Source organism: Orycteropus afer, unplaced genomic scaffold, assembly GCF_000298275.1.
Source record: "Orycteropus afer afer isolate SDZICR_OR568_19922 unplaced genomic scaffold, OryAfe1.0 scaffold00373, whole genome shotgun sequence".
Lineage (NCBI taxonomy): Eukaryota > Metazoa > Chordata > Mammalia > Tubulidentata > Orycteropodidae > Orycteropus > Orycteropus afer.
In genome coordinates, this window is record NW_006921960.1 from 3,181,605 (window position 1) to 3,195,154 (window position 13,550).

The window sequence follows — 13,550 nt, forward strand, 5'->3', positions numbered from 1 at the left end:
ATTCTGTTCTATGAACTCAAGCTACTTTAGTCTTTTTGGACTGTCAGATCTGTCTCCTCAGCTCACAGAGGCCAATCATAGGGTTCATCTTGCACTTTGTTTATTTCCTGACTCAGGAATTGGTGTTCTTCATTGTCTAATGTCCAGTATCTTGAAAACCATTTTTTCACATGTTTTGTGTGTTAATGTTTCTTGGTTGTATGAGGTGGAAGGGTAAATTCAGTTACTGTTACTCCATGTTGGCCAGAAGGTTATTTTATTTTTTATTTTGGGTGAAAGTTTACAAAGAAAAATTGGTTTTCCATACAACAATTCATATACATTTTGTGATGTACATTGCAACTCCCATAATTTTAAGAGTCTGTAAGAAAGAAAACTTGAAGCACTAGATACTTAAGAATGTAGATTAATGTTTGTAGGGTTGATTTATTTATTTATTTATTTATTTTGTAGGTTCAACTTTTGGATACAAAGAGACAGCTGGATACTGAGATGAATCTTCATCTTAACACAAAAGAATTACTAAAAAATGCTCAAAAGGAAATTGCTGCATTGAAACAGCACCTCAGTAATATGGAAGCCCAACTTGCTTCTCAGTCCTCACAAAGGACTGGGAAAGGTAAATAATGAAATAGACTGATACTGTATTCTAAATAAAATAAATAACTTTTTTATATTTGTAATACATCCTGTAAGTAAATAAGGCACTCCAGCAGCTCAGTGGTTAAAGCGCTCTGCTGCTAACCAAGAGATTAATGATTTAAACCCACCAGCTACTCCATGGGAGAAAGATGAGGCAGTCCATTTACATAAAGATTGGCAGCTTTAGAAACCCTCTGGGGCAGTTCTGTTCTGTTCCAAAGGGTCTCTTGTGAGTCAGAATCAACTTGACAGCAATGGGTCTTTCGGTTTGGTGGATAATAATAATGGGGGAAAAGGTCACTTTTATTTTATGTATCTTAAAACTCAGTTTTAGACTTAACGTTAATAAAGTTACAGAATTTTTGAGTGTTTTCTGGAAGATTCAAAATGGTTCTGCATGGCACCTGACCAAGGTATGTTCTTAGTTTTCCATTTGTTGAGAGCATTTATTGATACTTTAAAAATATTTTTTAAGGAAAGATTTCCTTTGAACTGTTAAGATTCAAATGTTAAGTATTAACTAAGTCTGTAATGGTAAGGTTAGTTTAAGAGAAATAATTGCTTTCTTGGTGTCTTTTTAGAGCAGTATTCCTGATCTTTCTAAATTATTAAAAAGGATTTATTTGGATTTTGCTTCCTTTTGTGAATACAGAGCAGCCACTTTAAATTTAAAGCATTTGTAGCTAGGTAATGTAATTTTCACATGGTTTCATTTCCCGGTAAGAGAAATAAAAGGATACATATTATAAATATTATACATATAATCAGTATGTTTGGAAGGAAGGTTGGCCAATATACTTCCATAGTGATACCACCTTGGAAACCCAAGGAGGGGTCGTTGTGAGTCAGATCCAACTCAGTGGCAGTGTGTTTGGTTTAGTAAGTATGTTGTGTGGTGCCAAGTAGATTACAACTCATAGCAACCCTTACAGGACAGAGTAGAACTATCCCAGGGGTTTCCAAGACTAATCTTTATGGGAGCAGATCTGTTGGCTTTTTTTCCCTTGGACCTGCTGGGTGGGTTTGAACTGCCAGCATTTTGGTTAGAAGCTTAGTGCTCAACTTTTAGGGCTCCAGGGCTCACCTGAACAAGCATACACATGTATTTATGTGTAATTACATAGTGTGTGTGTGTATGATACATAATTAACCAGTAGTCCTCTCTTTGTGGTATCATACAATAGGAAAATGTCTTTTTAACTTGAAATTTCTTCGTTTTTCCCAGGCATTCTAAAAAGAACAAAAATTGAGCTAAATGATAGAAAAGTTAGTATATTGGAGTAATCAGTAATGTTTAATGGTTAAGTAATAGATTATGAATCATACTCAAGTATCTTCCTCAGTTTATTAAAAATATTTGAAATTCTCTTAAATATTCTCTTCTTAATTTATATAACAACAGATTTGAAATAACTGAATTTTTTTGAGGATGTAATATAAAGCAGAAATGTTCGTTAGTTTTTATTTTGGTGTTCAACATGAATTGAAATATACAGTCTAGATAGTTAAATATACTTTAACCTTGCTCTTAATTTCACAGTGTCTTTGATAACTATCTCTATATCGTTTAACATGCTAATTTTAATAGACCTACTTCATTTTTAGGCCAGCCTAGTGACAAAGAAGATGTGGATGAGCTTCGGAGTCAGCTAAGGCAAACAGAAGAACAGGTGAATGATTTGAAGGAGAGACTCAAAACAAGTACTAGTAATGTGGAACAGTATCGAGCAATGGTTACTAGTTTAGAAGAATCCCTCAACAAGGAAAAACAGGTATGTATACTTCTGAATTCACTGTGAACACATCTATTAATCTTGCCCCACCCCCATTAGGAGTTTACTATATATAAGGTATTGTGGGAACTGAATTGGACTATATTATTAACCTTGTCTCTTAAAAGTTCTTTAGTCTAATAATCCAGATGAAAGCACACAAAATTCAAACAAAAGGTGTAGGAATAATTGCTATAGGAAGGGTACAGATTACATGGTGAGGAGAATGACAGGTAGATGAAATTATTTGTCTGGGAATGATGACTTTATAAGAGAGAGAGCATATGTGCAGAGCCTTGAGGGAACGTAACATTTTGATAGTTCATGAATAGTAGAAAGTTATTCTATGTAGTGGGAACCCTCAGTCAAGGAAAAAAGAAGATGAATATAGTTTGACTAGTGTGCTGAATTTCTGAGGTGAAAAAGTGAGAGATACAATTTAAAAAGTAGTTGACAAACAAATGTGAAAGACTTTGAGTGTCATATTCTGTAGGTTTATTAAGAGCCATTGAAAATCTTTTAATCAGAATCATAACCAGAACTAATTTTATTTAGCTTTCTAAATAGAATTAGTGTGGTCGATTAGAAGATTCAGAGTTTATTTTGGAGACTAGCTGTAGTCTAAGGCCACAGTTTTTGAAGATTTTTTTTTGCAGTTGGCACCAGTGGAAATAAAAATACTATGAGAAAGAAATCTTTCGGTGGTAGAATAGATTTGGTTTGTGAATGTGAGGATTGAAGAAGAAATGAAAAGACTGGAAATTACATTTCAAAAGAGAAGAATGGACAGTAGCCAAATTGAGAGCAAAATTGTACTTAAATTTTTGAATTTTATTTTTGCTTTGTTTTTGAGCCAACTAATCAGTATATGATGGATTTTGTTGTTGTTAATAAAGCAAATGTTAACTTCAGTGCTGCTTCTCAAATTTAATTTAGATTTGGAGATATTTAGAATTATATAATTATAAATTTTTCTGTCCTATTGTTTGCATGATGTGAAGGTGACAGAAGAAGTACGTAAGAATATTGAAGTTCGTTTAAAAGAGTCAGCTGAGTTTCAGACACAGTTGGAAAAGAAGTTGATGGAAGTAGAGAAAGAAAAACAAGAACTCCAGGATGACAAGAGAAAAGCCATAGAGAGCATGGAACAACAGGTAAATTAGGTTCTTAACCATATTAATCTTCTTGGTGTGAGGATTTGAATTATTCTGACTAACTCACTAGGTCACCACTTAGTTTATCTCAATAAATACTCATTGAACACGTAATCAAGAGTTTTTAGCTTTAGGTGTTACTCCTTAATCATTTCCTTTTGAAATTTTCAAACTACTTTATGGTAGTAGGTATCCAGTACTTTTTTTCCTAGAAGCTTTTGCCTGAGACTTACCTTTTGCAAAATTAGTAGGAAGTGGCATAGAGCTGTAAAACTTACATGGTTGATTAGGTTATGACTATTTTAAATTTAATCAGCACTCCTTTGGACTGTGTTTTTAAAAATCTAGCTTCAGGATTTTTAAAGTAAGTTTGCAGTTAACACTGGTTTTAATGTTCTTTTTATTTAGCTGTCTGAGTTAAAGAAAACACTTTCTAGTGTTCAGAATGAAGTACAAGAAGCTCTTCAGAGAGCAAGTACAGCTTTGAGTAATGAACAGCAAGCCAGACGTGACTGTCAGGAACAAGTAAGTGTTACTCTTACAATCAGTTATTGAGAAATGAGCTTTGATCTTAAACAGTTCTTGGAATACATCAATGCATTTTGGGGACTGGGGGCCCCTTACAAAATGCAAGATTATTTCTGTTTTCATAGAACTTGGCCTAACATAAGTTGAAACACATAGATGAAGGCTAAAAGTAAATGGTACAGTATCTCCTAACAAATCAGTCTTGGCAAGTAGGGAAAAAAAGGTAGATGGAATAGTCAAAGGTATTACTCTGCAACAACAGGGAGCTCTTGATAAGATCATTTGTTAATGTATTGCTGAGTTTACGGATTTCCTAGCCACACCACTTCAAAAAACTAAAATTACATAATTTTTCACAAAGCAATGTTATTGAAGATGAGAAAACTATAGCTATCTATGCACAATGCCATAGATGACTAGTTCACTCATCGTCGTGTTGAATGACAAGAGTCAGTTCCAGAAAGACTATGCACTGCTTTCTCTGAAGTTTTGAAAAAGGATCACATTATGATATTTAAGTATGAGTTTACACATGCGTATAAGGAGCTCTGGTGACATAGTGCCTAAGGCATTTGACTACTAACCAAAAGGTTGGTGGTACAGACCCACCAGCCACTCTATGGAAGGAATACTAGGCACCCTACTTCTGTAAAGATTTACCACCTCGGAAACCCAAAGGGTGTCACTGTCAGTCAGCATTGACTCAGTGGCAGTGAATTTCGTGTTTTTTTTAAAATACACATGCATACCCACACATTTGTATGTGATGAAACTTTACATTTTCTTAGGAATAGAAAAATGATAAAATTATTTGAAACAGTGGCAATTATTGAAATGTAGGTTCAAAAATGAATATATGTAAGGATATTGGAAAAGTTCTAATTTTTTGAGGGATACATTGATGGCTGTTCATTTGATTACTATTATTATTTACATATATGTAACGTTATGTATTGTATCAAATATTACATTCAAAATGGAATATAAAGGAAAATACTTCAAGGGCAAATTAGACAAAAATGAGTTATTCTTGACTTATTGCCAAACAGCATAACAGGAGAAATTAAAATCAAAGAATATATCCATAACTCAATATTCAAATGATTTTCATTTCCTTGTATTCTCTTTAAGTTCTTATGTTTATATGTAGGGTATATGTTTATATATGTTATATTCAGAATTATTACTGTATGTATTTTATTTTGCATGTGTTCTATTTAGCTTTCTATTTCATAAAGTTTGTTGAGAGTTTCTACTTAGTTTTCATAAGTTTCAACTTTGAACAGTTCTTTGATATTCTTGAAAAGTACTGACTACCTTTGTAGATTTTAATCTTTTATGACGATGAAGGAATGATCTTTCGCAGGCTAAAATAGCTGTGGAAGCTCAAAATAAATATGAAAGAGAATTGATGCTACATGCTGCTGATGTTGAAGCTTTACAAGCTGCCAAGGAACAGGTTTCAAAAATGGCATCAGTCCGTCAGCATTTGGAAGAAACAACCCAGAAAGCAGAATCACAGTTGTTGGAGTGTAAAGCATCTTGGGAGGAGAGAGAGAGAGTGTTAAAGGTATTGCTGTAGATCATAATATAATGTTCTAGGGAATTAGAAGGTTTTCTTTAGGTTTGTTTGTTTGTTTTTTTAACGTATATTGGAAAATCTGCTATTATGATAGACTCTTGGCTTATAGGATGAAGTTTCCAAGTGTGTGTCTCGTTGTGAAGATCTAGAGAAACAAAACAGATTACTTCATGATCAAATTGAAAAGTTAAGTGACAAGGTAGTTGCCTCTATGAAGGAAGGTATACAAGGTCCATTGAATATATCTCTCAGTGAAGAAGGAAAATCTGAAGAACAAATTTTAGAAATTCTCAGGTAAATCTAATATATTCTCTTATTTTAATTTTTATTGTGATTTGGGTACAAGTTTACAGAACAAGTTCATTTTCTGTACAGCATTTCACATACATTTTGTTTCATGACACTGACTATAATTCCCCACAATGTAACAGCTCTCATCCTACTTCTTTCCCGTAGTTACCTCTTCCCTAAGTCCTTCCCTCCCATGCATTCCCACCCCCTGAGCTAGCTCCCTGTGCAAACACTGCCCTGCTGTATGGGATAAATCTAATATATTCAAACCTCTTTTATACAGCTATACAATGAAACTACAAATGCATAAATTAGAAGAGATTATACATTGTTTGGGAATACCATCATTCTGTCTCTTACTAGTCAAAAAACCTACCACCACTAAATTAGTGGCCACTTTCGACATTTAGACACATGCTGATTTAAACAAATGACTTCAACTTGAATCTGGTAGAGCTTGAGTCATTTTCCATTGAAAAACTAAATGCTTTTTTTAATTATTTTTATTTTAAGAGCTTGTTTTACATTCAATGTCATGCATAAGTTTAGTTTCATTCCCCATTCACAATGTCCAACCCTAACCCAGTCTCCTCCCCTCCCTACCCTGCAAGCCTCCCCCTGTGCCCCCATAATTATGCACTCCTGTTTATCCTGCATTTCCTCAGTTTGAATGTTGGTCCTCTGGTGTCCCATGGTCTATTGCTCTAGGGATGTATTGCCATAGAGTATGTGGGTGCGTCATCCTGGGTTGAGTGGTCTGCATGTACGTCTTGTTAACTATTAGACTGAGAGCCCTCCTCTGGGGGTGAGAAAAGCTAAATGCTTTTCACATCTCTTTAAAGATACACATCTAAAGTTACTGTCTATAATAAAAAGTAGAATTATCTCCCATTACATATTAATTGAAACATTACTATTTGTGGAAATAGTAAAATGAGTGATTTTTTGTCATCTTAAAAATTATGTAAATTTTGATTATTGTTGGCATTTTTTTATTCAAATAAAATCTTACACTTATATTTCTGTAGATTTATACGGCGAGAAAAAGAAATTGCTGAAACTAGATTTGAGGTGGCACAGGTTGAGAGTCTGCGTTACCGACAAAGAGTTGAACTTTTAGAAAGAGAGCTTCAGGAACTGCAGGATAGTCTAAATGCTGAAAGGGAAAAAGTCCAGGTAAGCTTTAAGAAAGCAATTTTTAAATTGAAAGAGAAGACCCCATTTAAGTTTCTTGTTGTTGTTTGTTGTTATGTGCCGTCGAGTCGGCCCCGACTCATAGCGACCCCTCCTTGGGTTTCCGAGGCAGTATCACTACGGAAGTAGGATTGCCCAACCTTCCTTCCAAGGAGTGACTGGTGGGTTTGAACCGCCAGCCTTCTGGTTAGCAGTCAAGTGCTTTAGCCACTATGCTACCAGAGCTCCTTAGTAACATTTAATTTGAAAAATTTAAATACTAATACAGTATAATAGGTAATAGTGAAGACTCTGTAACTAGACTACACAATTTCGAATTCCAGCTTACACCATTAGCAGTCTGCTCTTGGATAAACTGTTTAGCTTCTCTGTGATTTTTTATTTTTCCTCCTTTTTACTACTAGCATAATAATAGTGAGGATAAAGTAGTTAGTGTATAGAAATATTTAGAATCATGCTCAGGACAGAGTGCTAAATACATTTCAGATACCTTAGTTTATTACTACAGTTGTTATATATACATTGGGGTAGTAATTCTAAGGAGCTCTGGTAGCATAGTGCCTAAGGCACTTGACTGCTAACCAGAAGTCTGGAGATTCAAACCCGTCAGCCACTCCTCGGAAGGAAGGTTGGGCAATCTACTTCTGTAGTGATACCACCTCGGAAACCCAAGGAGGGTTCGCTATGAGTCAGGCCCGACCCAACAGCAAATAACAACAACAGCAGTAATTCTAGGATAAAATAGTAGGTTGAAACTGCTACAAGCCCGTAAAGAGCAAAATATAGTTAAAATTAAAACCCAAAGAAAGAAAATGAAGATGCTTTAGTGACATAAGGAACTCTTGTGGTGCAATGCCTAAGGCATTTGACTGCCAACCAAAAGTTTGACAATTCAAACCCACCAGCTGCTCTGCAGAAGGAAGATGGGGCAGTCTACTTCCATAAAGATTTACTGCTTTAGAAACCCAGCGGGGGTCATTCTGTGTTGGAATCGACTTGATGGCAGGGAGTTTGGGGTGGTTTTACTTTGTTTTGCTTTCAGTGGAATGAATGGTCACAACACAGGCTCAACTCAGTAACCCATGCTAGCACCCAACATACACCCCATAACTGGAGGGAAGGGCAATAACAGCATAAATCATTGTTCTTTTAACTGAGGGTAGTTGAAATGATAGCTAAGGAAAACATATTGCAACAAGGTTAAATGAATAATTGGATTTATATTTTCTGACAGAAATTGAAAGTTCTAAAATTACATTCTGTTGAGGAAACAATCCAAATTCAAATGTATCTTCTCATGGAAATAATAAAAAGACCCTCTTATTCAGTAAAGTTAACATTACCAGTTGGGGGAGAGGCAAAATCAAGATTTCTAACAAAGATTGCTGGGCACATGAGGTAGGTGGGTGTTTGGAGTGCCAGAGGCAGGCCAGGCAAGTGAGCCGGGCGTACAAAGCTGGCGGGTGTTTGGAGCACCAAGGGCAGGCTGGGTAAGTGAGCTGGGTGTGGAGGGCAAGCGGGTGATTGGCATACCAGAGGTTGGCCAGGCAAGCAAGCCAGGCACAGTGAGGGGGTGGACAGGTTTCAGCAGAACTTACAGAGACTAAGATTCAGAAGAAGGAAGAGGCCTTCCACTTATCAAAGAGTTGGCCAGGGAAAACCTTATGAATAGCAGTGAAACACTGCCTGATACGTTGCTGGAAACTTTATGAATAGCCCTGAAATGTTGTCCGATACGATGCCAGTAGATGAGCCCCTCAGGTCAGAAGGCACTCAAAATATAACTGTGGAAGAGCTACCTCTTCAGAGTAGATCCAACCTTAATGATGTGGATAGAGTACAGCTTTTGGGACCTCCATGACTGCTGTGGTACAACTCAAAATGAGAAGAAATAGCTGCAAATACCCATTAACACTCGGAATGTGGAAGGTACGAAGTATGAATCTGGGAAAATTGTAAGTTGTCAAAAATGAAATGGAATGCATAAAGATCAATATCCTAGGCATTAGTGAGCTGAAATGGATGGTTTTGGCCATTTTGAATCAGACAGTCATATGATCTACTATATCAGAAATGACAGATTGAAGAGGAATGGCATGGCATTCGTCATCACAAAGAACATAACAAATTTATCCTGAACTACAGTGCTGTCACTGATAGAATAATACCCATATGCTTACAAGGAAGACTAGTTACTACTCCTATTATTCAAATTTACGTACCAGCCACCAAAGCTGAAGATGAGGAAATTGAAGATTTTTATCAATTTCTGCAGTCTGAAATGGACCAAACATGCAGTGAAGACATGTTAATTATCACTGGTAATTGGATGCAGAAGTTGGAAACGGAAGAATCACTGGTAGTTGGAAAATAGGGCCTCAGTGATAAAAACAACCCTGGAGATTACATGATACAGAATTTTGCAAGACTAGTGACTTACTCGTTGTTGTTTTGTGCCGTGGAGTCAGCCCCAACTCATAGCGACCCCTCCTTGGGTTTCCGAGGCAGTATTACTATAGAAGTAGATTGCCCAACTTTCCTTCCGAGGAGTGGCTGGTGGGTTTGAACCGCCAACCTTCTGGTTAGCAGTCAAGTGCCTTAGGCACTATGCTACCAGAGCTCCTTACTAGTACCTTTTTTCAGCAACACAAAATGGCGGCCATACATGTGGACTTCACCAGAAGGAGTACACAGGAATCTGAGTGACTACATCTGTGGGAAGAGGTAATGGAGAAGCTCTGTATCTTCAGCCAAAACAAGACTAGGAGCTGATTGTGGAACAGACCATCAACTGCTCATTTCCAAGTTCAAGTTGAAGCTGAAGACAATTAAAACTAGTCCACGAGAGTGAAAATATGACCTTGATTATTTATATTCCTCCTGAATTTATAGAACATCTAAAGAATAGATTTGATGCTTTGAACACCACAGACCAAAAATCAGAGGAATCGTGGGACAACATCAGAACATCATCCATGAAGAAAGTAAGAGGTCGTTAAAAAGACAAGAAAGGAAGAAAAGACCAAAATGGATGTCAGAAGAGACTCTGAAACTTGCCTTTGAGCAGAGAGTAGCCAAAGCAATTGGAAGAAATGACAAGATAAGAGAGCTGAAAAGAAGTTTCCAAAGAGCAGCTCGAGAAGACAGTTAATTATTTAATGAAAAGTGCAAAAACCTGGAGTTAGAAAACCAAAAGGGAAAAACACAGCATTTCTCAAGCTGAAAGAAGTGAGGAAAAAATTTCAACTTGGAGTTGCAGTATTGAGAGATTCTGTGGGCAATATATTAAATTATGCAGGAAACATCAAAGGAAAATGGAAGGAATACACAGAGTCACTGTACCAGAAAGAATGGGTCAATGTTCATCCATTTCAGTGGCATATGATCAAGAACCAGTGGTATTAAACGAAGAAGTCGAAGCTGAACTGAAGGAATTGGTGAAGAAGAATGCTCCAGGAATTGACAGAATCGGTTTCAACAACAGATGCTGTGCTGGAGGCACTCACTTCGTTATGCCAAGAGATTTGAAAGACAGCTACCTGGCCATTTGTCTGGAAGAGATCCCTATTTGTACCCATTCCAAAGAAGGGTGATCCCACAGCATGTGGAAATTATTGATACCACATTTAAGTAAAATCTTACTGAACATAATTCAGAAATGGTTGCAGTAGTGTATTGACAGAGTACTTCCAGAAATGCAAGCTGGATTCAGAAGAGGATGTGGAACAAGGGATATCATTACTGATGTCAGATGCATCTTAGCTGAAAGCACAGAATACCAGAAAGATGTTTATTTATGTTTTATTGGCTATCCAAAAGCATTTGATCATGTGGATCATAACAAATTATGTATAACATTGAAAAGAATGGGAATTACAGAACACTTGATTGTTCTCATGAGGAACTTGTATATAGACCAGGAGGAGGCTATCATTCAAACAGAACAAGGGGATACTGCATGATTGAAAATCAAGAAGGGAGTGCATGAGGGTTGTATCCTTTCACCATTCTTATTCAGTTTGTCCGCTGAGTAAATAATCTAAGGAGCTGGACTGTATGAAGAAGAACATGGCAACAGGATTGGAGGAAGACCCGTTAACAACTTGCGATACGCAGGTGACATAACTTTGCTTGCTGAAAGTGAGGATGACTTGAGGCACTTACTGATGAAGATTAAAGACTATAGTCGGCAGTATGGATTATATACCTCAGTATAAAGAAAACAAAAATCCTTACAACTGGTCCAGTAAACAACTTCACGATGGATGGAGAAAAGATTGAAGTTACCAAGGACTTCTTATTTCTTAGTTCTACAATCAACACCGGTGAAAGCAACAGTCAAGACATCAGGCAATGTATTGCATTGGGCAGATCTGCTGCAAAAGACCTCTTTAAAATGATGAACAGTAGCGATGTCTCCTCGAAGACCAAGGTATGCCAAATCCAAGCCATGGTATTTTCATTTGCCTCATATGCATGTGAGAGCTGCACAGTGAATAAGGAAGACAGAAGAAGAGTTGATGCTTTTGAGTTGTGGTGTTGAAGAAGAGTGCTGAGAGTACCATGGACTGCTAAAAGAACTAACAAATCTGTTATCAAAGAAGTGTAGCCAGAATGCACCTTGGAAGTGAAAATGGCCAAACTTCATCTCACCTACTTTGGTCATACTATCAGAAGAGACCTTTCTCTGGAGAGGAATATTATGCTTGGTAAAGTGGAGAGTCAACGAAAAAGGGGAAGGCCCTCAACAAGATGCATTAACACATTGGCTGCATCGGTGGGCTCCTGTATAACAGGGATCAGGCTGGCACAGGATTGGGCAGTGTTTTGTTCTGTTGTACATAAGGTCACTGTGAGACAGAGACAACTTGACGGCACCTAACAACAACAAAGATTGCATATTCTTTTATTCTCTTCAGTTTTATTTGCTGTTTGTCCAGACTGTAGAAAAGCAAATACTACTAGAAAATGCATAGCCTATAAAAGTTCGAAGGAAAACACCAATTTTTAGGTACAGTAAAAAGAGAGTGAAGAAGTAATCTACTTATATAAAAAACTAATAAAATGTCTGCTGAGGCATGAACTGTATAGCATGGCAGTCTTGAAATGTACTAAAATATTTTTTAAAAAGTAGGAAGAACATAATATTATGTACATAAAGGATAGTAATATCCAGTGAAAAGAAAAAAAGTTCTTTACATTTGAACAAATACTGAGTAAAATTTCTCAAAACTAAAATGATGAAACAGCAAAATGAAAAAGAATTTCTGAACAACAGAGAACCAAAATAATAAGCATGTCAGAACAATAAATGCATTGCAACGAGGAAAATAATAGATACAGAAAGGTTAAGTAGAGACTTGGAAAGGTGTTTTTATGTAATACTGATAGTATTTGTAGAATATTGTCTTATTTATCTAGTGTGGTATAACAGAAATAACCACAAAAGAGTGGCTTTTAACATTTATTTTCTCACAGTTTGGGGAACTAAAAGTCCAGTTCAGACGTGGACTCTATGGAAGGCTTTCTGTCTTTTGGCTCTTGAGGAAGGTCCTTATTCCTTATTGTTTATTCCATTCCTTGTATCTGAAAAGACATTTGCACAAGATGTACCCTGTAGTATTCGTATCTCATTAACATAAAGATAACCCATTCCCAAATAGGTTATAACCACAGGCATAGAGGCTACGATTTATAACACAAATTTTTGAGGGACACAATTCAGTTCATAACAGATAGGTCTAATCTCTTTACCGTCATCTTTGTAATTTCTTACATTGTTTTAAATCTTTGTAGTTATAATTAGCATGTGTCATAGAAAAGTAAACATGTAAACCTTCAGCAGTTTTAGTTTTAAAAGTTTAAATTAAATCCTTTCTACTTTATTGGTAGGATGGATTAGAAATGTTTTCTCCTTAGCTGTTATATCCTGGTAGAGGAAGGTAGCCCTTCATTTCAACCACCTATTATTAGATACCAGCTACTCCTCAGAAGGAAGGTTGGGCAGTCTACTTCTGTAGTGATACCACCTCAGAAACCCAAGGAGGGGTCCCTATGATTGGATCTGACTCAACAGCAGTGTGTTTGGTTTGATTTATTATTAGATAATGGTGTAAATATATGTTGTAATTTTCAGGTAACTGCAAAAACAATGGCCCAGCATGAAGAACTGATGAAGAAAACAGAAACAATGAATGTAGTTATGGAGACCAATAAAATGCTAAGAGAAGAAAAGGAAAGGCTAGAACAGGATCTACAGCAGATGCAAGCAAAGGTTTGTAACTTAGTAGGAGCTCTGGTAGCATAGTGCCTAAGGCACTTGACTGCTAACCAGAAGGCTGGTGTTTCAAACCCACCAGCCACTCCTTGGAAGGAAGGTTGGGCAAT

The 13,550-nt window shown here is 36.6% G+C and overlaps 1 protein-coding gene across 1 annotated transcript in view; it reads left to right on the forward strand.

Annotated features, from left to right (window-relative positions):
* The window catches only part of TPR (translocated promoter region, nuclear basket protein), a 91,298-nt gene that overhangs the window by 23,515 nt on the left and 54,233 nt on the right, over positions 1–13,550 (forward strand). The window contains exons 22-29 of the mRNA XM_007953143.1: positions 454–619; positions 2,248–2,414; positions 3,416–3,568; positions 3,977–4,093; positions 5,463–5,666; positions 5,788–5,972; positions 6,998–7,145; positions 13,300–13,437. Of these exons, the coding sequence (XP_007951334.1) occupies positions 454–619; positions 2,248–2,414; positions 3,416–3,568; positions 3,977–4,093; positions 5,463–5,666; positions 5,788–5,972; positions 6,998–7,145; positions 13,300–13,437 (1,278 nt within the window). The remainder of the gene's footprint in view (positions 1–453; positions 620–2,247; positions 2,415–3,415; positions 3,569–3,976; positions 4,094–5,462; positions 5,667–5,787; positions 5,973–6,997; positions 7,146–13,299; positions 13,438–13,550) is intronic.